Source organism: Piliocolobus tephrosceles, chromosome 7 (assembly GCF_002776525.5).
Source record: "Piliocolobus tephrosceles isolate RC106 chromosome 7, ASM277652v3, whole genome shotgun sequence".
Classification (NCBI taxonomy): Eukaryota; Metazoa; Chordata; class Mammalia; order Primates; family Cercopithecidae; genus Piliocolobus; species Piliocolobus tephrosceles.
In genome coordinates, this window is record NC_045440.1 from 11,284,760 (window position 1) to 11,308,990 (window position 24,231).

General features: G+C 42.3%; 1 protein-coding gene across 8 annotated transcripts in view; it reads right to left on the reverse strand.

Moving 5' to 3' along the window:
* The window catches only part of DLC1 (DLC1 Rho GTPase activating protein), a 521,314-nt gene that overhangs the window by 16,386 nt on the left and 480,697 nt on the right, over positions 1-24,231 (reverse strand). For 5 of the 8 annotated variants that reach the window (XM_023219149.3, XM_023219146.3, XM_023219156.2 and 2 more), the window contains 4 exons: positions 17,006-17,077; positions 11,902-11,983; positions 3,824-3,887; positions 204-1,627 (listed from right to left, as the gene is read on the reverse strand). In XM_023219149.3, the coding sequence (XP_023074917.2) occupies positions 204-1,627; positions 3,824-3,887; positions 11,902-11,983; positions 17,006-17,077 (1,642 nt within the window). Of the gene's footprint in view, positions 1-203; positions 1,628-3,823; positions 3,888-11,901; positions 11,984-17,005; positions 17,078-17,566; positions 17,666-24,231 lie in introns of those variants that run through there. The other 3 variants (XM_023219153.3, XM_023219155.3, XM_023219152.2) reach the window with 2 other exon arrangements.

The following is a 24,231-nucleotide window of genomic DNA, read 5'->3' on the forward strand; positions in this document are numbered from 1 at the left end:
TTCATCTTCCCCAAGCGGAACTCCATACCCATTCAATCACATCCGTTTTTTGAATTTTGGTGCTTCCTGGTCTGACACCTTCCTTAGGAATGGACATGGCTAAGAATGCCAGACTTAATCCCACTTTCTCCCAGAGAACAAGCACAGGCAATCTCTTTCTGACCCTCGTGCCTCACACCTGGAGGGAGGAGAAAAATTGTTACCTGTTGGACCTGGTTAGGGAAGCCCCAACCCCAGAATCCCTCCTTTCCGGGATGTCAGAGGGCTCTTCCGGTTCATTCAGGGAGTTGCCTGTGCTGTCCAGGTCGCTGGGTGTGGTTCGGTCGTTGTCGACATCCAGGTGTATCTGTTTTGGAGAGGATGGGCAGGGAGAGACCGAGTCCAGGGCTGAGTCCGAGTCACCCTCATCAGAAAACTTCTCCGACCACTGATTGACTATCCGCTGCATCCCCTTCACGTGGTAGAGGATGTCGTCCAGCTCGGGGAAGATGTCCTCGTTCTCCAGATCTGCCAGGTCCCCTGAACTGGAGTAGAGGATGGAGCCCGGCACGTTGTCATAGATGCTCAGGCGGCTGCTCACGGAGCTGGAAGAATTGCGCCTCTTCAGTTCCTTGGGGTTGTCGCTGCTGTTTTCCCTCCTGAGGCTGATGTGGCCAGGGCCGTGGAAGCTTCCCGTCCTCCAGTTCACAGAGCCGTTATTCCCCGAGGGGGAGAAACTGCCATTGGTGAGAGCTTTGGGGAAAGTGCCAGGCTTGTGATCTTCAGGGATGTAGAACACCGTGTCCTCTGGGTAGCTCTCGCGGTTCTTAAAGTTCTGTTCCATCACATTGTTAAATGTTGACTGATTGAAAGGATCGAAGCCCTCTAAGTACATGCCCACCCGCTTGTTGCAGGCACTGAGGCTCCGGGTCCTGGTAACAGGGCTGGGCGTGCTGACCGCGCTGCTGGTCTCTGACTGGCTGCTGCTGCTGCTGGTCTGCGTGGAGTTGGAAACGCTCCTCTTTCGTACCATGGGGACGTTGATGCGGTTGCCGTTGAGGGCAGAGATCTCCACGCAGTTGAGCTGCTTCAGCTTCTCCTCATCCACCCCCTCTTGCAGGATGGGCCCGCTGATGATCAGCCCCAGCTTTGAAGGCGCTTTGTGCTTGCTGTGGTGGGAGCCCTTGAGCTTCAGGCTCTCCATCCGTTTCAGCAGACTGCGCGTCTTGGACTTGGCAGTTTTTTCGTGGCCTTTCATGCTGAAGCTGAAGCTGGACAGTTCCTTGGGAGACGGCAGGCTGCCGAAAGAGTCGTCATTGCCTGCCAAGTTGCTGGAGGAGCAAACGCTGATGACGGAGTTAGTCCGGGGGGTGGCAGCATCCTCGCTGGGGGGCGCGTGGCTGGGGAGGCTGCCAGTGCTGCTGAGGCTGCGGACGGAAGACACCTCCTGGCGCTCGCCGCGGTCCATCAGCGTGCCTCCCGGGCTGGCGCCGTCCTGCGGGTGGGAGTCGTCTGGGGACCCAGGGACTGGGTCTTGTTTTGGAGAAAAGACATCAAACTCTTCAAGCCGGGACCATCTCTTGCTGTCCCTTTGGAAAGTCCATTTGCCACTGATGGCACAAGGCTCATCCTCGTCTGAATCGTCACTCTGCAAAGACAGAAAGGAGCCATTCACACACCGGGGCTGGCAGCCAGCAGGGAGCAGGGCATGAGCAGGAGGCTGCTCATAATATGCCGGTAGTGTCAATTCTCCCCTTGTACTTTATAATTTTAATTTTAAAGGTTTTTTTGTTTTTGTTTGTTTTTTTTTTGTTTGTTTTTCTTTTTTTTAAGAAATAGGGTCTCACTCTGTTGTCCAGGCTGGAGTACAGTGGCATGATCACAGCTTACTGCAGCCTCAAATTCTAGGGCTCAAGTGACCCTCCCACTTCAGCCTCCCTAGTAGCTGGGATTACAGGCAAGTGCCAACATGCCCAGCTAATTTTTTTTTTTTTTTGGTAGAGATGGGGTCTTGCTGTATTGCCCAGGTTGGTTCTGAACTACTGACCTCAAGTGATCCTCCCACCTGTGCCTCCCAAAGTGCTGCTGTGACAGGGATGAGCTACTGTGCCCAGCCCCATTTACATATTCTTTTTCTTTTTAAAATTTTTTTGTAGAGAGCAGTAGTCTTACTATGTTGGCCTAGGCTGGTCTCAAACTCCTGGCCTCAAGCGATCCTCCCACATGGGCCTCCCAAAGTGTTGGGATTACAGGCGTGAGCCACAGTGCCCAGTGTTTTGTTTTGTTTTTTAAATAACAAAGATGTATTTAAAGAATTTAACAGAAGAGTACCTGACCAAATGCTGCAAGTTTAAATAAGAACTATTTTATGGAAACTCTGGGATCTACAGGCTGTTCTTTAATTGCTCACAGAGGAAACCTCCGAGATGGTGAAAATTCCAGGCATGCAAAATATTCTGAACTGAAGTGAGCAATCAGCAGGACTGCCTCTGGGCTGCCTTCCGTTGTGCTGTCTTTTGTTGGTGTGTGTTTATATTCCCTCTTGCAATTAAAAAGGTAGTTTTCAAACACTAAGAAGAGTGGCAACTCAAATCTCTAGACACTAAAAATTTATAAGGTCTCCCACTGGAATAAAGGGGCCCTGGATCAAGGTGGGTCATCAGGCAGCTTCAGTCCACTACCAGGGCTTTGGAGACTCTTACCAGTAACTTTTCTTCCCCTCCCCCACAAGATATGAGGGCTAGCGATCAGGCCACAGCTGACCTGTGAAGTTTCAGCCTCAGTCATGCTCCAGCCAATTGAACAAGGCTTCACAAATACCCAGCCCTGACAGCTCGTGGTATTCAGAAACACTAAGGAACGTCTTTGCTGGTTATGTCCGATTTATGTACAGGACTCAGGGATACGCTGTCACACGGACTATTGCATCTGGGCCTTTTCGGCAGGATATCAAAGGGCACAATTCAGTATGATACATGTCTTCTCCACTGGTGTGGAAAATATCCCACGGCCCAAGTTTCACAGGACAATGAGTGGAAAGCATGGAGCGCTGGCTTCTAGGGCTTTTCTGCACAGCTCAGTGGGTGCTGAGGTTCCAGTTCAGTTGTTTAAAAGCTTTGACTCCCCAAGAAGGCGACTTTTTGCAGCTCAGGGACTCTGGCATAATTCAAATTTGTACCCGGAAGTCAGAAATATGTTCTTTGACCAGACTCATTCCTGTTTACTCTAATTTGTGACACTTACTCCCAGTACTACACCCACCTCTTCTTGTAAGATCTCATAAAAAGTCTTCACAACTCACACGCAGAAGAAAATACCATCCAATTTGTTTCTGTACCACCATTTGACTAAACTGTGTGGGATTTCCTGCCTTCTCCTCTTCCTCCTCCAATTCCTTTCCTCCCTCCAAATCTCTTATTATTCTTCAATATTGCCCAAAGCAGCCTTCACTTTCATCTCTACGGCTTTGAAGCACAGTTATTGTTATATTTGAGAAGACAGAAGAGGTGGAAAAAAGATTTCCTCTATAACCAATGCAAAAATCCACAGAGATTCCTTAAGCATGATCCCTTCATTATGTAACAGACATTGAGTTAATAATTAGGCGAAATCATAGCTGATGTGATCAGGTCAAAAATAGTATATAAAATAATGTAATGGGCTAGTTGCAACTATTGACTTCAACGACATAAGGCTATCGAGTCTAGGTGATACCATTCAAATGTAGATGCTTACGGAACAAGAAACTAAGACTTTAAGAAACAAAAGCTATTACAAAACACATCATTCACTTTTTTTGTTTGCCCCTTTCCCCCTCATTCTATTATGTAATTTGTATACTCACTCGTTTCCGATGAGGACTAATTTCTAGCTTCATCACCGCACATTTGTTTAAAGTATTTAGACGCCTATAGAGCAAAGAAATAATGTTAGCAAAGATAGGCAACCACTCTCTACTGAGTGGATAAACACCTGTTTTTAAACAATTTATATATCTAAGGAGTTTCTTGGAACTCAGTAATATCTAATACCTAGAGGAGTATTAGAAACTTCTTTAAAAAGTGAGTCATTTAAAAATACCTTGGCCAGGCGTGGTGGCTCATGCCTGTAATCCCAGCACTTTGGGAGGCTGAGGTGCGCGGGTCACGAGGTCAGGAGATCGAAACCATCCTGGCTAACATGGTGAAACCCCGTCTCTACTAAAAATACAAAAAATACAAGCCGGGCGTGGTGGTCGGCACCTGTAGTTCCAGCTACTCGGGAGGCTGAGGCAGGAGAATGGCGTGAACCCAGGAGGCGGAGCTTTCAGTGAGCTGACATCGCTCCACTGCACTCCAGCCTGGGCGACAGAGTGAGACTCCATCTCGAAATAAATAAATCAATAAAAATAAAAATACCTTTATGTTTCTTAAGTTTTTCACTTTAATTTTTATATTTTAGTGTGAAATGGCACACAGCTATGACACTGTCAAGTCTGATTCTTTAGCTCTCAATGAGTTGCTCTTACTGAGAAAAATCATTCTTCCAGTAACTCTTAGGTTGAGCCATTATGGACTGGTACATGTGATGCCAAGAAAGAAAAGTTTCTGACTGGGCACAGTGGTTCACGCCTGTAATCCCAGAACTTTGGGAGGCTGAGGCAGGCAGATCACCTGAAGTCAGGAGTTTGAGACCAGCCTGTCCAACATGGCGAAACCCCATCTCTACTAAAAATACAAAAATTAGCTGGGCATGGTGGTGGGTGCCTCTGATGCCAGCTACTCGGGAGGCCATGGCAGGGAGAATGGCTTGAACCTGGGAGGTGGAGGCTGTAGTCAGCCAAGATTGTGCCACTGCACTCCAGCCTGGGCAATAGAGCCAGACTCCATTTCAAAAAAAAAAAGAAAAGAAAGAAAAAAAAAAAAGAAAAGTTTATGAGGTCTCCTTTCACAGAAATAGAAACAGCGAAACAGCAACAAAGAACCAAGTAGAATTTTTGGCAAAATGAACAGTGTCTTGTATTTCAAATTTAAACTCAAATTTAAACAATTAGTTTTAGTTATCTCTGATGAATCATAATCTTCGACAGCCTGTTTAAAATTTTTGAGTCCTTGCACAGAATGGAAATTGAAGCCCTCTTTAATATCCACTACTTAGAACAGCTTCCTGTTATAGGACAACATAATGTGTGCCATAGTCATGGCAATAGGACAAACGATCATTTAAAGAATCTGCATACTGTAACTTCAAGGATCCAAATCTTACTGAGTTCAAGATTAAGCACTCAGGTCAGATTCTTCTTTGCAACAGCCATCCTATTGTAATTATGATACCAATACTTTGACCTCTGCCAAACAGCAATATCAATTTAAAATTAGGGAAATTTAGTTCCATTGAAAATAAAACACTTACAGAAAAAATCCAAAGCCTCATGGAGAAATAATGCAATAGCTGAAAAAAGAAACTCTTTAAATATGCTGAACTAAATGGTATGTACAAATATGAATGACAACCCTTCAGGCCCCAATTTTCCTGCCATCTCCCAGATGGTCATCGCTCATCCTTCCTGAAATGAACCTGTAATGTGTCTGTTTGCTATCTGCTATCACCAGTTTTCCAGTTTTTCCTACAAATTGCAATCCTTACATTTTCATAAGATCAGATCATTTAATTCACACAAATTCCTGGGAAACATGAGACCCCCTCAGGGCTTTATCTTCCTGATCCTGTTCTTGCAGTTTGCCTAACAATGTTGATGCAACAGAATAGAAAGTATTTTTCCCTGTCTGATAAGCCCAATTTTGACTTCATAGCTTATGTGGTAGCCTGTTTATAGAATAAACAAAGATAGCACAGAGCGCCTATGTTCAGAAGAATTCTGTGTTGATGGGGAGGAAAAGAAAACAAATAACTAAGAAAAAGTCTGCATACTTTAAAATGAGTGGATATAAGGTCCCTCTGTTGGGGGTATCAGTTACTTAAATGACTTACACCCACAAGGTTTCAGTTCTCAAATGTTTTCAAGATTTAAAGAATCCGGAATGGTTACAGTTAGTCTAGGTCTGGGTTCCATTAATCAAACCTATAATCAAATAGTCACTTGACTTCATTTGGGCTTTAATGGTTGAATGGTGTTTATAACCGAATTTACTAGTCACAGAGGCCTATAGGGCTGGAGAGAGGTTTAGCTTCACAAACTCTAGATTTCAGTCGAACGAAAAAGACCCAGGAGGCCAGTTCTATAAAGGTCAACATTATCTTTTTATGTGGGTAGCACCAATCTGACAGCATTACAGACCTAACGCCCAGAGTTATACCCTAGGGTTTCTGTGGTTTTCATTTGTCCCGAAGGACCCCCAAAGAATGTACTGTGCTGGGGCCTCATTTGCTTACAGGGACAGTACTGATATCAAATCACAGTTCCAGCTACACAAACGAGGCCTACTACGGGCCAGGCACTATGCTAGGCACTTCCTATGTATTACTTCATCTTCCCAACAAACCTATGGTACAGATACTAGGATTAACCTTCACTTTACAAATGAGGAAATGGGGCTTGGGGAGGTCACAGATCTTGTCTAAGTCCACACAATTAAAACATGGTGACTCTCAAACCCAGTAACTTCTGTGTTCCTTTCTCTCTTTCTTTTTCTTTTTTTTTTTTTTTTTGAGACAGAGTCTTGCTCTATTGCCTAGGCTGGAGTGCAGTGGCGCGATCTTGGCTCACTGCAACCTCTGCCTGCCAGGTTCAAGCAATTCTCATGCCTCAGCCTCCCGAGCAGCTGGGACTACAGGCGCCCACCACCACACCCAGCTAATTTTTGTATTTTTAGTAGAAGTGGGGGTTTGCCATGTTGCCTGGCTGGTCTCGATCTCCTGAGCTCAGGCAATCCGCTCACCTCGGCCTCCCAAAGTGCTAGGATGACAGGCATGAGGCACCGCGCCCGGCCATCTGTGTTCCTTTCTAACATAAATATTAATGGTAGTAATAAATGAAAGCAACTTATATCCTAAGGGATTCCTCACACAGTGGCTGAAATGCTGGTTTCATAACCCATCTGTCCAGAAGCCTGCACCTTTCCCATCCCCCTAAGAACCCTCCCAGGCTGGGCTCCACAGGAACGTGTCCCTCTTATCTCCTGGGCAACTTGTACCCTGCTCTGAAGACGGAGGAGCACAAGGTTGGCCTATCAAAGGTTCAAGAGCTTCTCTGCATGGAGCTGCAGGAACCCAGATAAAAGCACAGCAGGTGGGGACCTGGGCCCCATTGTATTCAAGGTAAAAACAGGCCAAAAACAAAGAAGAGAAGAGGGAGAAGGGGGAAAGAAACAATTTTCCCAGTAAGACTCTCACAAAAATGGTTACAATTCTTAAAGATATTTTCTTGGAATCTGTGCAATTGCTTTAAAAAAAATTATATGCTACTCCCAGCCTTTCTTTTTCTTTCTTTCATTTTTTTTTTTGAGACAGAGTCACTCAGGTTGGAATGCAATGGTGCTATCCTGGCTCATTGGAGCCTGGACCTCCTGGGCTCACAGGATCCTCCCACCTCAGCCTCCCAAGTAGCTGGGACTACAGGTATGCGCCATCATGCCTGCTTAATTTTTTTTTATTTTTTATAGAAATGGGGTCTTGCCGTCTTGCCCAGGATGGTCTCCAACTCCTAGAGGCTCAAGTGATCCTCCCATCTTGGCCTCCCAAATTGCTGGGATTACAGGCGTGAACCACTGTGCCCGGCTACATGCTTCCCTTTTAACAGACCAGAAATTGTGACAAAGTTAAAATCTGCTCTAAGGTGGGCTGCTGTGCATGGCTCAGGCATCTGACGGGCTGCTCTACAACAAAGTGCACACTGCAGATGACAGTGTGGAAATCTATTTTTCATTATACAACTATCACTTTAAGTACACGTAATTCTTTGCTATGTTTATAGAAGGAGTCAATTTTAATTCCCAAGGAAAATAGCAATTTGGAATAGTTTTCAGAAGCTTTAGAAAGGCAAGCAATAGAAATAACATTTCACACGAGGTATCCTGGTAGTGAATCACAGTTCACAATACTACCTGCACATGCTTCAAGACAAAGTCAATCACTCCTCCAGGATTACTATTGAGTATAGCTCTCACAATCTTGGCCTTACCACTGGAATTGCATTATATAGTAAAGCTAGCAAGATCAGGCCAAAGCCACTTCTCCAAGCCACTTATGTATCTCCAAGGGCAGATACATGAACCCCTTGCAGTGTGAATGTAAAAATGCTGGTCAGCAATCTAAATCCAAAAAACCTATAGTCCCACACTTGTAACTTTTGGTTATTGCTAAACTTTATATTTAAGACAATGTCATTGTTCTCATAAAATCCATTAAGTCTACAAGTCTTCTTGCCCTGAGTAGAAAAAGAAGCCCCTACTTTCTTATTGACCAAAGGAGCCGTAAGATCTGTAAATGTCACAGGTACATGAACACTCTAAACTAAGAATAATGCTAGGGTATATATGAGATCACTTATAAGATCCCTGCATAAAATACGGTCCAGTACAAGAGGAGGAGGTAGATGGGAAAGATTTTATAAAATGTTTAAGCTGATTTTCTGCAACCATATTACCACATGTATTTAAAATCAACTGTTCAGAAAATATCAACAAGGCAAAGACAAGTCTATAAAAAATCTGTCAGTCTGGAGAGAACTTCCAAATCACAGGGCAACATTTCAAATAATACTGTAGCTTTGTTATTTTGCTGGCCCTTGAATTCCTTAGGCCAAAGGTATTTGGAAGAGGCAGGTCTAGCAAATGAGTGACTATCACATGATCAGTACCACAAGTATCTCAACTACACTACGCAGCTGACAGCTCAGAATTTGTAATGTGTTTTAAAGAAAGGTGCTGGCTGGGCGCAGTGGCTCATGCCTGTAATTCCCAGCACTTTGGGAGGCCAAGGTGGGTGGATCAGGAGTTCAAGACCAGCCAGCCAATATGGTGAAACCCCATCTCTACTAAAAAAATACAAAAAATTAGCAGGGCATGGTGGCGGGTGCCTGTAATCCCAGCTACTTGGGGGGCGAGGCAGAGAATTGCTTGAACCTGGGAGGTGGAGCTTGCCGTGAGTTCAGATTACGCCACTGTACACCAGCCTGGGTGACAGAGCGAGACTCCATCTCAAAAAAATAAAAAAATAAATAAAATAAAGGAAGGTGCTTGAAATACACCCGATAGAGGTCCCTTTTCTTCTGAACATTTGTTTAGGCCTCTCAAAACGGGCATCATTTTCATGAAAAGTCCATTTATGTGAACTTGGGGACAAGAGCCCCTGGGGTTTTCCATTACAAACCAGTTGATGACTATTACTGTGTTCTGAAGAATTTCCTTCTTTAAAAAAGAAAATCCAACCGTAGGCCTTTCTGCACTTACTCAAATTTGGGCCTGATAATTTAAGTTTTAAAGCGCTCTGACATCCATCACTGCATTTCCTATGAGGTGTTACTCTACGCAGGAGAGAAAACTGAAGTCCAACTAGCATATTTGGCAGAGTCTGCTTCTTCTAGACTTTTCTTTCTGCCAAAGATCTAGCAGCACAGATGTATTTGCTCCAAAGAAAGGTGGCTTCCCACAAGGTACTCAGAGCCAGTGTAAATTGCAAAGTGCAGAGGACGCTTTTTCTTCCAGAAATGGAAAACAACATTTCACAAACTGATATTCTGAAAGAGCATTCAAGAATTTAATCATGACCCTTTGGCCTGAAATGTTGCAGTGATATTTTTACGACCCAAGAATTCCTAAACTATTGCTGCTGTCCAGAGCACCCACACTCTAACTGGCTTAAAATGTGTGAAATGACGTAATGCTTAAATATTTCCTAAGATGCATCTCAGAAGTGACCTCATGCATATGCATGATCACCAGTGATGGATTGAAAACAGATTAATTCTGCTCCACAGCTAAGCATGAAAACATTAAAAAAATGTCTGCAGTTCATATTCCAGATGCGGACTCCTTCCCCTCCCGAAACTGCATCTGTGACATTTTTTTTCATTCCCGATGACATAGTTATGATATTATACTCCATAGTGAAGTTCTCAGAATTAGCTTTCTTTCAGAAAATGGGTACATACCCTGTACATTTCTATCAGTCATTTAATTGGACTAGAAAAGTGACAGAAATACTGTCACTTTTTTAAGAGGACCCTTTGTGTTTTCCTCTCTTAAACCATGAGAATGAGTCTAGTCCATATACTATTCTAAATATTCCATCTATCTGCCCCAAACCACTGCTTACTTTGGCTGCTTCAAATAACACTGTATTATACAAGAAAGGCAGAAAACAGAACTACCACTGCTTTCTTTGCCTACAAAGAGGAAAGAAATACTGGACGTCATTCTACCTTCATGATGTTTTTCCAAATTAAAAAAAAAATACTGAGACGGGGTGTGGTAGCTCACTCCTTTAATCCCAGCACTTTGGGAGGCCGAGATGGGTGATTGCTTGAGCCCAGCAGTTCAAGACCAGCTTGAGCAACATGGCAAGACCGCATCTCTACAAAAAATACAAAAATTAGCTGGGTATGGTGGTGTGTACCTGTAGTCCCAGCTATTCCAGAGGCTGAAGTGGGGGGATCACCTGTAGCTGGGAGGTCAAGGCTGCCGTGAACCATGATTGTGCCACTGCACTCCAGCCTGGGCGACAGAGTGAGACCTTCTCTTTAAAACAAAACAAAACAAAACAAAACACAACACAACACACACACACACACACACACACACACACACACACACACACACACAAATAGGCTGGGCGTGGTGGCTCACGCCTATAATCCCTGGACTTTGGGAGGCCAAGGCAGGTGGATCACCTGAGGTTAGGAGTTTGAGACCATCCTGGCCAACATGGTGAAACCCAGCCTCTACTAAAAATATAAAAAATTAGCTGGGCGTGATGGTGGGTGCCTATAATCCCAGCTACTCGGGAGGCTGAGGCAGGAGATTTACTTGAAGCCGGGAGGTGGAGGTTGCAGGGAGCTGAGACCATGCCATTGCACTCCAGCCTGGGCAACAAGAACGAAACTCCTTCTCAAAAAAAAAAAAACAGAAAACAAAAAACAAACAAACAAACAAACAAAACAGAAACAAAAACAAAAACAGAAAAACCCTGAAATTAAAATAATACTTATTTAGTTTCATAATCACATCAACCTATGTAAATTTAGTTTGTATATAATTTTTTCCCCCAGAATTCAGCTTTTAAGGGATTTTAGCTTTTGAGAAAAATTAGAAAGGATGAAAAATGTCATGAAGAGCTTGAAAGGAGTATCAGCGTCCCATCGTTGTCTGCTGCAGGTTTTATTACCTCCACCTCACTAAAACCTATAAGCTGCCTCTTAGCTTGAAGATCCAAAAGCACAACCATCAAGAATTTCTGACAGTTTCATTCAATTTCACATCATTTAACTGCCTGTTGCCTATATGTTAAAGACCGTGCTGAGTTATTTTATAGCCTTATTTCATCCTATCATTATTTTATACGAGGGAAAACTGAAGAGGTTGAGAGGAGCTTCCCTGGAATGCAAGCGCTGCTCCTGTCTTTATACGCCACCCTCCATTTATTCCTCTGAACATGCTAAATTTCCATCGTAGCCTTTTAGGAAACCTTAATCCAAGCTTTCTAACTACCTTAGAGTTGTTACTTGTTACACCAATTATATCATCTCGAATATGGAATGCTATTATTTGAGTACTTCCTAGGACAGTGTGGATGCTCTTTTAATGGCAATACTAAATAACAATATTTTACTTAACTTCTAATTAAAAGGTCTCCGATCGCTATATGGTTTGCCAATAAAGACCTAACACAATTAGCAAGGACAAAAGCAAGCAAAGCCTATCTTAGTGATAAGTACTGTGTTCTTAAAAAATAAAAAAGGAAAACACTCAAAACGTGTCCATTTACCTGCATAGAGCCTCAATGGCATCTCTGTCCAAAAAATCATGCTCCCTCTTGACCAAGGAAATATCGATGGGGAACAGGAAATCTATAAGAAAAATAAACAAATGTATTTGTTGAGCACCTATAACCCACTTTGCCAAATAGCCCAGTTTACCAAAGCGGGGAAGAAACTCTTCAGCAAGGTACTGAGCACCTCCTGTAGGACGCCTCATTCCCCATCAAGTTCTATGGGACAATAAGGCAATTCAAGCCAATCCTGCGTCACTGTCCTAAAGGAGCTTCAGCTTTAAAGTGGTGGAAACTCAAAATATTGCTTCTGGTCAAGGAGAAGTGGCTCAGAACGTTGTTATACCTTTAAACAAACCAGCAGGCAATAAGCCTCCAGTATAAATTATAATTTAAGCCACAATGACTGTCAGAAGAATGCTGCCTTTTAATGTGGCTGGGCCGTGTGTATGTGTGTGTGTCTTTGCTCATGTGTGATCAGGGAAAAGGTCATGGAAGAAAAATTGAGCCACAGAAAGATCTAGAGAACAATGAAAAGTGGTAGGAAATGGAATGTAATCCACTCACATGGCATCAAGAGCTAAGGAGAATTCGAGATACACTTTTTTAAAAACAAATATTAGCACTGCAATATGGCCTTGTAGGAACTGATATATAACTCCCCGAAAAAGAAAGGGCTAGCTTTAAAGTTGCTATAGAACAACAGAATCTCAAATCCTTTAATCTGTAGAAGAGTTCATTCAATTCTCTCAAGACAATGAGGAAGCCGTATCAGAACTGAAAACCACAGAGGGGGAAAACAGTCAACTCAGTGGAGGAATTCCTTTCTCTGGACTGCCTACAAAGATTCCTTGGTAAGTAAATATACCCAAGAAAAGCAGAGTGGAGGTAGCCACTGTGGAAATTCACAACAGCTCTAAAATTGCCACTGGATAAAGGCAAGTCATCACCCTCTTGGAGTTCCAGCTATGAGGCCAAATCATGGGCCTCCTCAGTAGAACGCTACTACAGTACCAGGAGGAGGAGTGTGTCAGTGTGGGGTAACTCTTTGGACCAGACCTGGGTGAAATCAGTCATCACAGCAGGAAACTAGAATCACCACAAGCTAAAAAATTCTCTTTGGCTGGGCACTGAGGCTCACATCTCTAATCCCAGCACTTTGGGAGGCCAAGGAGAGAAGATCATTTGAGCTCAGGAGTCTGAGACCAGCCTGGGCAGCATGGCGAGACACTGTCTCTACAAAAAAAATTAAAAAAATTTTTATTGCGCATAGTGGCACACGCCTGTGGTCTCAGCTACATGGGATGCTGAGGTGGAAGATCACCTGAGCCCCGGAGTTTGAGGCTGCAGTGAACTCTCATTACACCACTGCACTTCAGTCTGGATGACAGAGTGAGACCCTGTCTGAAAAAAATAAATAAAAAATAAAACATCCCTTTGGCCTTCAAAATGGCTAATGCCACACAGTGGAATAAATATGGCTGTCAGTAGTTTTGGAGATACAGGTAATTAGTCCTGTTCCAGCTCTTGTGGGCACATAACTGTTCATTATGTTTTTATTATTTCTTATGATCACTGGTTTTATGGAATGATATGGAATTCCTTATTCTTAGTAATCTATTTTCTAGAGATAATATATCAGAATGAGTATAAACTTATAGTCTATCCTTTTTTTTTCTGAAGGCTGGAGTTGGATTACTGACATTGTTCCCTAAATGATAATATAGGCAGACCAAGGAAGTGGCTATAGTCCAAAGATTTATGAATATATAAAATTTAGTATCACAGAATTACATTTCTTCACTAATTTATAGACTAAGTCTCTCTTAGACAAATGATTAGTGGAACCATTATAATGAAAATAGAAAGACTTATAGTTAATGCAAACCAGAGCATTAGTAAATGAAGCAAGACAGGTTGTAACACTGTTTGAAGGTTGTGACACTGTATTTTGCTTTTTTTGTTTGTTTTTAAATTTTTAAAATAGAGATGCAGTCTCACTATGTTGGCCAGGTTGGCCTTGAACTCCTGGCCTCAAGCGATCCTCCCACCTCAGCCTCCCAAAGTGCTGGGATGATAGGCATGAGCCACCATTCCTGGCCTGTATTTCACTGTGAATACACACCAAGATGAAATAACAGAGCTGATATTAAGAAATACTTTTTAATATTTACACAGTATAACATCATATCTATAAATGTAAATTGAAATTTTCACACGCCTGTTACCTATATGTGAGATAGTAACTATATTATTTTAGGAATTTCTAAGTTAGTATACCCAGAGCCGTATTTCAGATTCCTTTTCTAACGCAAATTAACAATGTTTTAAAAATCTGGTAGGTATTAAATGCAAGTGAGGAGTGAAAGAATTAAACCAGTAATTTTCTTTTATTCGCCTGGACTCCCTTTTAAAAGACGATAGTTTACTGATGTACAGAAGACCGTTCTCTGAACTCAACTTTCACTGTGGGTTGAAAAGCAGGAAGTATAAATTGCCAAGTACCCAAATCAAGCTAAACAGGGGGACAGGTGTAGGTTGGTATGGCATGTATGGTGTATGTACTCACCCAGCATACAGTGTCAGGAAAAACGGAGAGGCGATGGCCCAGAACAATATGCAGCATACCCCAAAAGTAGGCTTATGCTTCAAAAGACTTGGGAACATGAGGGAACCCCAAATGTAACCTGTGCAAATGCACCCTGTGCTTTAGGATTAAGAAAAGAAGTGACACAGGGGCTGGAATTGGCTCTTAGCAAACATATATATCACAAGAAAGTGCTACCTGGCAGCAAATCAACGCAAAAAATGAGCATAATTGAAGAAAACTTAATTTCTTTCTTTCTTTTTTTTTTTTTTTTGAGACGGAGTCTGGCTCTGCCGCCCAGGCTGGAGTGCAGTGGCCTGATCTCAGCTCACTGCAAGCCCCGCCTCCTGGGTTTACGCCATTCTCCTGCCTCAGCCTCCCAAGTAGCTGGGACTACAGGCGCCCGCCTCGTCGCCCGGCTAGTTTTTTGTAGTTTTTAGTAGAGACGGGGTTTCACCGTATTAGCCGGGAGGCCGAGACGGGCGGATCACGAGGTCAGGAGATCGAGAAAACTTAATTTCTAAATAGGAGAACAAAAGGACAGCCGCTTTGGTGTCACTGCCAATGCAGTTATCTTTCCTTATCTCCAGCAGAGCTACAAACTGAAAATCCAATAGAATGCTTGTCCCCCTTCCCCCAAAGCCCTTTTAAATGTTAACAGGTTAAAACTTCTCTCTAAAGGAAAGACAAGCAACTCCACCAAAATAAGCATGCAAGTTAATCAGAAGAAATTGGTTGGAAATATTCTCCGGAATGAAGAAATAGTAAGATATTTTATACAGTCTAACAATAAAACAATTCAGAATCCATCCTCTTGGAAAAAAATATCGTACAATCAATCTACACTACATAAGGAAGACCAGGTATTCTAACTCGGGAATCACTTTACAATTCACTCAACCTTTGTTTGAAAGTTACCCATAAAATGGAATGCTTTAGTTCATAGCTGTAATTATTTTAAACTGACTTCCTATAGAGAATAATGAAACTCCCATTTAAATGAACAGCCTAGGCCAGGCGTAGTGGCTCATGTCTGTAATCCCAGCACTTTGGGAGGCCAAGGTGAGTGGATCACCTGAGGTCAGGAGTTCAAGACCAGCTTGGCCAACATGGTAAAACCCCGGCTCTACTAAAAATTACAAAAATTAGCCGGGCATGGTGGCACACACCTGTAATCCCAGCTACTCAGGTGGTTGAGGCAGGTGAATGGCTTGAACCCAGGAGGCAGAGGTTGCAGTGAGCCAAGATCGCACCACTGCACTCCAGCCAGGGCGACAGAGCAAGACTGTCTCAAAACAAACAAACAAATAAATGAACAGCCTATTTATCTTGACATGCATGGAGCGTGAGCACTCCCCACCGTACGCAGAAGCTGAGAGAATGATCTCAGTATCCAAGAAATCCCCAGGGCACTGCTAAGAAAATGAGATGGTAAGAATTCAGCTCAGACCCTAATTGTTTTTAACCATTTTTCTCAATTGAAAAACTGAATGCCACAGAAAACATAATATTTATTAAAAGACAACCTAGAGAAAGGTGAGATGCCTAATTACAAATGGTGGGAAAGATATCTGCAACATATGACCAATGAAAGATTAGTATTTAGAATAAAAAGAGCTCTTATAAATCACTAAGAGAAGCACAACGTGAGCAAACAAATGTGGCCAAGGGACACGAATAAATTCTTCTTACCATTAAGGATTAGGGAAATGGCAGTCAGAATCTGTATATCATTTTATATCCATTTGGTTGGCAAAAATTAAAGTCTGATAATATCAAGTGTTGAGGGAATGTGGATACATAGATTGGTAAGAGTGAAAATTGGTACACACACTTTCGAAAAACTTGCATTGTAAAATTGAACATACATATTCTTTATTACCCAGTAACTCTGTTCCTAGGGATAGAAGTGAGATGAATTATTATGCATGTACCACAAAAGATAGATGCAAGAATGTTCACAACAGCACAGCTTATAAAAGCAAAACAGAGAAAGCCAAAATACCCGCCAACCAGAGTGTGGATATGAATAAACTGTGGTTTCTTGTGTAATACACAATGGTGTATTACACAGCAGCCAAAGCAAATGAACAGCAGGCCATACACTACAGAAGAATCTTAACAATACAATATTAAGTGAAAAATAAAAACCCCACGAGATTACATACAGCACAGTACCCTCTTTATAAACGTAAAAATAACTTTGTAAAAATGTACTTTTCAGGAAATGCAATAGAATTATATAAAAAGAAAGGAAGAAAATGATAGTCTTCAGGATGCTGATTACTTTAGGCAGGGAGTGGCAGGTGGCAGACGGGGAGTGGCATGGGCGTGTTATCATCAAGGTGCTAGCTTTTGTTTTCAGTGGTGGGGGTCTTGCATGCTTACTACATTTTTTTTTTTAATAAAACATTTAAACTATAAAACTGCTGAAAATAAGTCACAGATCAGTAATACTCGCAAATAAGGGATTATGATTATGCCAACTTTTAAAAAATGGCATTCCCAGCTTACCTTCATAAAGCTGTGCATACTGGGGGAAACCAGTTGCCCGTAGCCAATCACAAGCTTCCTTGGCTTCAATTTCTAGAACAGAATTAGAAGAAAAACAAAATTAGCCATGTGTGCCTCAGCATGCTTATTTTCCCTGAATAAGCTTTGATTTTATGATACAAGCAAAACACGACTACCGTAGAAAATACGGAGAAGCAAACAGACATACACGTTTAATTCAAATGGTTTACATTTTGTATGCGTCTTTTCTGATTTTTTCACATGTACATAAGGATGTATTTTCCCTTTACGAAAAATAAAAATGGGGTCCTGGGAGCAAGTTACTCATTTTGTGCTGCTTCTGCAGTGCTCTGATTACAAATGGTTATGAAAATAAGGCATCATGAGAAAGTTGAAGGGAGATTAAATAACTCATTTTAAGCCTGGCCAGCCTATTGTACTACTTTTCACTTCAACAAAAGGCCGCAAAGTACCTCCACCAACACGCTAAAATAAAATTTTTCTGAGTAAAGTCACAGGCTTTCTGACACCCAGGGGTTGGGTGTTTCAAAAGCCCCTGACCTTGTGTTGTCTCACTGTCGAGTGCTCAGGTACTCAACAGGTATTAATCCAGCAGGAGAGGCCCAGGCTGTCAAGGAACATGGAGGGCACGAAGTCAGTAAATCCCACAATCTTGGCAGGCAGAAATGGCTAATAAAGCTTCTACCTCCCTGTAGTTTAACATCTTGTAGATAGTATCGATAAACAGAAAGGCCAAGAGCAACTGACACACTGTGTTAAAACTCATTGGAGCACATATTTACAATCCTGTTAAAACTGACTCACTGAGGAGGTCCTGGGAACATTAGTTGGTGTCTCTGCTTGCACAAAGAATATTCCTTTCAACTCTTCCTCCCACCTTCCTCAGGCCATGAGAGTACTCAGTTACACAAGTCTATTCACTCATTTACAAAGCTCTCAACATTGCATAATTAATGCCACATTCAAATCTTCATTAAGCATCTCTCTCAACCAAGTGGGAGACTAATAGTTCATATTAGAAGTGTACACATCTTATTTTCGTCCAGTAACTTTGTTTTCAAAGCACTTTTTCACCTATTATTTCATGAGTTCCTTGGCCTTTGAAGAAAGGTAATTAAGAAAATCCAAATTCATTAAAGCAAGTGGGAATTTACTCACTGAGCACAGGAAAGAGAAAAAAAAAAAAAAAAAAAAAAAAACCTGCCATCTCCTGATGAGTTCCTTAATACCCAAACTAAAAACAGTTATGGCAGTAGCCTGGAAATAAATAGCATGGCAAAGTGAACTTCATCATCATTAATCTTTTCAGTGTAGCAGTGAAAGTAGCATTATTCAACCCAAGACTTAGGATTGAATTGGGAGCGAACGATAGAGTGACATCAGTGTGGAAGAACTTCAACGTCTGCACTGAAGAGAAGTGTAGAATTGTCCAAAGTGAATTCTTTGAGCTTCCTTTTTTTCATATGTATATCCACATTTTGTCTCAGTAAGGAAATAAAGATGTTTCAAATAAAATTATTAAATAAACACCTCCCAGAAAACGATATTGCTGGAAAAACATATACAAGCTCAACATATCACTTAAAAAAATAAGGAAATTAGACTGGGTGTGGTGGCTCACGCCTATAATCCCTGCATTTGAAAGGCTGAGGTGGGAGGATCATTTGAGCCCAGAAGTTCACGACCGCCCTGGGCAACATGGCGAAACTGTCTCTACCAAAGAAAATAATTACAAAAATTAGTCAGGGGTGGTGGTGCGCTCCTGTAGTCCCAGCTACTCTGGAGGCTGAGGTGGGAACATTGCTTGACCTTGGAAGGCTGAGGCTGCAGTGAGCCTCAATGGTACCACTACACTCCAGTCTGGGCAACAGAGTAAGACTCTGTAACCAAAAGAAAAAAAAAAAAAGAATGAAGAAATTACTTTTGCCCTATCTGTGTGCCCGCCCCCTCCGACAAAAGATAGATATGGAAAGAAAAAAGGCTGCTTGTCTTTAAAAATATTTTAAACACACATTTCATTTGGCTACTTAGAGGTTATTTTCATTGAACAGATTGTTAGACATTGAACAATAGATTGTTAAAAAGTAAATGTGCTTGCTTTCTTAATATTTAACTTAGTAAGTGGTGAGTAACCAAAAATTCTCAATGCCCGCCCTTTTTTGACGATAGAGACACGGCACTAGGTCAGCACACATACAAAAGCCTTAATTAGATACCAATTCACTAGCCAATACTGCCAGAGCATGCGCCTGCTTTACTTAGAAAAATAGTTTCATGCCAAGAGGCATGGAAGATGTAAGATATTAGTTTTTTAAACAATCTAACTTTATAAAGTATTTATTTAAGCTCCTATGTGATTTGGGGAACACACAAATGCATATTCCTGTCTTGTTCTCTTTTTTTTTTGAGACGGAGTCTCGCTCTGTGGCCCAGGCTGGAGTGCAGTGGTGCAATCTCGGCTCACTGCAAGCTCCGCCTCCCGGGTTCTCGCCATTTTCCTGCCTCAGCCTTCCGAGTAGCTGGACTACAGGCGCCCGCCACCTCGCCCGGCTAATGTTTTGTATTTTTAGTAGAGACGAGGTTTCACCGAGTTAGCTGGGATGCTCTCGATCTCCTGACGTCGTGATCCGCCTGCTTCGGCCTCCCAAAGTGCTGGGATTACAGGCGTGAGCCACCGCACCTGGCCTTTTTTTTTGAGACAGAGTCTTGCTCAGTCACCTAGGCTACAGTGCAGTGGTGCGATCACAGCTCACTGCAGCCTCGACCTTCCGGGCTCAAAAGATCCTCCCATCTCAGCCTCCAAAGTAGCTGAGATAAGAGGCATGAGCCACTGTGCCTGGCTGTCTCTCTTATTTTCTACTAGCCCTGACTAAGAAATAAAATGACTCCAAATGGTCATAAATTGATCAGAAAAGCTGTGTCAAAATAGTCACTCTTAGGGCCACTTAGTTAGAAAGAATGTAAACAGGCGAACGTTTGCTTCTTCAGCAGATAATTTAATTAACAGTTTATACAACGGCTAAAAAGCAGTACTCCCCAAATGGCAGAGATCTAGTCATCTTATCCTTTCTTGTCTTTACCCTAAAAATATGAGAATTTGTCTTTCCTTTTGATATGAAACCATGGGAAATAGACGAGCATATTACTATTTTACCAACATAAAAAGTCCACTCATGAAAACTTAGGCTGCATTCAAATGAGACCCTAACCCACTGTTTTTGTGGAAATCAGAATTAGAAAACTGTAAAAAGTTGTCACATATTTTTTAGAAAATGGAATACTTGTTGACCTCGTTCCTACACTTTCCAATCAATTCATAGGTCAAGAGAAAGTACTAACAATCTAATGTAGGTACCGATTTTTAAAAATCAGTTATTTTTATTTTATTTAATGTGAAATGAACCTATATCTACATGCAAGTCACAGAGTTTCATTCCCCGATTCATGCCATTACTTTTGCTCTAATCTCCTAATTATTAATAAAACTCTGGGTCTGTAGACTCCCCTCTCTGAAGAGAATCTGTCCACCAATCCTGGCTCGTCAAACTTTCCGAGTTACAGTATTAATCTTGTCTCTCCTTGGCAAACTTCGCTGGAGCTCCATGCCTAAAGAATCAGGTCTTGGCTCTGTGCGGTGGCTCACGCCTGTAGTCTCAGCACTTTGGGAGGCACAGTTGGGTGGGCTGTTTGCGCCCAGGAGTTCAAGACAAGCCTGAACAACATAGGGAGACCCCCTCTCTACATAAAATACAAAAATTAGCCAGGCATGGTGGCGCACGTCTGTCATCCCAGCTACTTTTGAGGGGCTGAGGCGGAAGGACCACTTGAGCCCAGGAGGTCGAGGCTGCAGTGAGCCATGACCACACTACTGCATTCCAGCCTGAGCAACAGGGCAAGACCCTGTATATTAAAAAAAAAAAAAGGTCTAAACATCCCGGCAAGGTTTTCAAGGCTCTCCACTTGGCCAACCTAACTGTTCAGCTCGCTGTAGCCGAGCACTCTAGCCAAAGTAAATTTGGTGCTCATCTCCACACAGTGAATTCTCTGGCCTGAAATGCTCAAGATGAAATTTCACTCATCCTTCAAGATCCCAACCAAATGCCACCTCCTCCATGCAGTCTTCCCATTTGCCTCTCAACAGTTCTATCAATGCGTCACTTTACTGAGTGCTTAATATGCATAAAGGCCCTGTCTAAGCACTAGTGTATATTAGTTCATTTACACCTCATATTGATCCTAAAATGTGGATTACTAATATCTCTGAGATAAACACATGAGGAAACAGAGAAGTAACCACCTCTCCTTAAAAATGAGCTTTCTGAGGCCAAGTGAGGTGGTTCACGCCTGTAATCCCAGCATTCTGGGAGGTCTAGGTAGGAGTATCATTTGAGGCCAGGAGTTCAAGACCAGTCTGGGCAATAATTGCAAGACTTCACCTCTATAAAAAATGTAAAAAGGAAAAAGAGTTTCTGCCTGTATTCTCAGTTACTCAGGAGGCTGAGGTGGGGGGACTGCTTGGGCCCAGGACTTCAAGACCAGCCTGGACAATACAGTGAGACTCCATTTCAAAAAAAAAAAAAAAACTTATAAAAAATTTTTTAAAAATGAGATTTCTACATTCAAATGCCATAGTGAGAGAAGGAACAATTACTTACAAAAATGCAAGGTTCTTCCTGCAAGACAGGTTCTTCCCTTTAAAAATATTGTATGTAACAGGCTGGGCGTGGTGGCTCACACTTGTAATCCCAGCACTTTGGGAGGCCAAGGCGGGCAGATCACCAGAGCTCAGGAGTTCGAGACCTGCCTGGCCAACATGGTGAAACCCCGTCTCTACTAAAAATACAAAAATTAGCCGGGCATGGTGGCAGGTGCCTGTAGTTGCAGCTACTTGGGAGGCTGAGGCAGGAGAATTGCTTGAACCCAGGAGGCGGAGGTTACAGTGAGCCGAGATTGGGTCACTGCACTCCAACCTGGGTCACAAAACGAGACTCTGTCTCAAAAAAAAAAAAAAATATATATATATATATAATGTATATTATGTAACAAATATATATGATATATATTATGTAACAATGAATAAAATTTAAAATATTACAGAAAACCGCATATATATTACATTACTTCGGACACCTTTATGTACCCCATGCTTGTTTTGTGGGGCCTCTAACACAGCTCTGCGTGTGTGATTTTCCCTTCAATGTATGTGGGTGGTGATGTGAAAATTACGAGGATGATTTTTAAAAAACATTCCCCACTGAACAAAAATGCCATTAGAAACTAAAAATACAATGGAAATACAATGAAACTTTTATACCTGGGTTTTCTCTAAGCAAACAACAGACAAATGCCTTAGGAGGAAACAGGAAATTTTTATTGGAAACAGCTTTTGTCAAAGTCGTTTCACAAAGCAGTTCTGGACATCAGATGGATGAGGTACCGGACACCCTTTTGTGTATGGCTGGGAACCATTAGGCCATATTTGCACATTTCCTGGCATGACGGGATGATCCTGTCTTCCCATCACCCCTCAACAGTAAGCTGAACAAAAATTCCCCACCCCCAGCATCATTCTTTTGAACTCTGTTATCTTAGCTGGTTGAGCAACAGTAATTGGGTCTAACCAAGATATGAATACTTCAATCTTCCATTCGCTCTAGCTTCACAGAGGGAACTTTTGGGTTTCCTCTCTTCTTTATAACATGCTACCAAAATCAGGCTTTGATGCAAATGGTACAGTGAATTTGTTTTTTTTTTTAAATGCAATTCTCAGAAATTAAAGGAATATAAGAAAATTCAAGCACTTTGCAGATGCCCTGGATTCCCTAAAATTTGATAGACATATGGGTGAAGATTCATGAAAAAGCTGATGCTTTAATTGCTAGAGAACCATGTCAGCTGTGTGCAGGCAGGCGGTGCTTTTTGATCTAAACCAAGATGCATTCTCCTCCCCGTGGTGACAAAGTTTCCTTCAAATGGGAAGGAAGACACTGCTTATCAATTCTGATGACATCAAGGTGGCCAATTTTGCAGGAATGTTGTGCACATGGATATGATGGCTTTAATTACAACCCATCTTTACTTGATGGGTGGGTTCCACAGGAAGGTCACTGGGAGAAGCAAATCATGACCAAAAACACTTGTAGTAAGGTAACGAGATCCTGGTGACTCCCAACCCTGGATGTAGGTAGTATTACGCTGGGGAGTTTTCTTTTCTTTTTTTTTTTTTTTTTGAGACAGGGTTTCACTCTGTCACCTAGGCTGGAGTCTAGTGGCACAATCACAGTTCACTGTAGCCTTGAACTCTTGGGCTCAAGCAATCCTCCTGCCTCAGCGTCCTCAGTAGCTGGGACTACAGGCGTGTACCACCATGCCTAGCTAAGTTTTTAACTTTCTTTTTGTAGAGACAGAGTCTCGCTGTGTTGCCCAGGCTGATCTCAAACTCCTGGGCTCAAGCAATCCTCCTGCCTCAGCCTCCCAAAGTGCTGGGATTACAGGCGTAAGCCACCGTGCCTGGCCTGGGAGCTTTCTAAAAACATCGACCACCCCCTCCACAAGTATTCTGATTCACTCAGTCTAGGTAGGGCCTGGACATTGTATTTCAGAAAAGCTCCCTAAATTTAAAGGCAGCCAGGATTGAGGACCACTAAGCCAGATAACATTTCTTTGTATTCCTTCGTCCTGGACTTTTTCACCCTTGGATTATCCTAACAGCCTTCTCACTGAACTCTTTGATAAACCTTACCCCTCCCTGCCCCCAAGAAATCCATCCTCCTTCAAGGATCCCGGAGTCACTAGGCTGGTTTTATGAAACACATATTTCATTATGTCACTCCCCTGCTCACAATTCTTTAGTGACTTTCCACCGCCTTTCAAATACAATCCAAACTCCTCAGCAAAGACCACAGCCTTCACAGTTTGGCATCTGCCTATCCACTCAGCTCTTGGAAGGCCTCCAAATGTAAGCTTGTTCCAGGCTTTCCAAACTCCTTGGTGTTCTGAGGACGTACCAAGCTGTCATACCTTAAGCCCTGAGCTCTCTCAAATGAATTCCCCCTTCTTTACTCCACCAGCTTCTCACTCTTTAATTCATTTGTATATCCCAAAAGACAACTTTTTGCACAAAGGAATTACAGATAGGTTGCTGTGAACAAGGAAAAGAAAAAAAAAATCTATTACTATTTTCCTTTCCTTAAAGGCAGACTGAG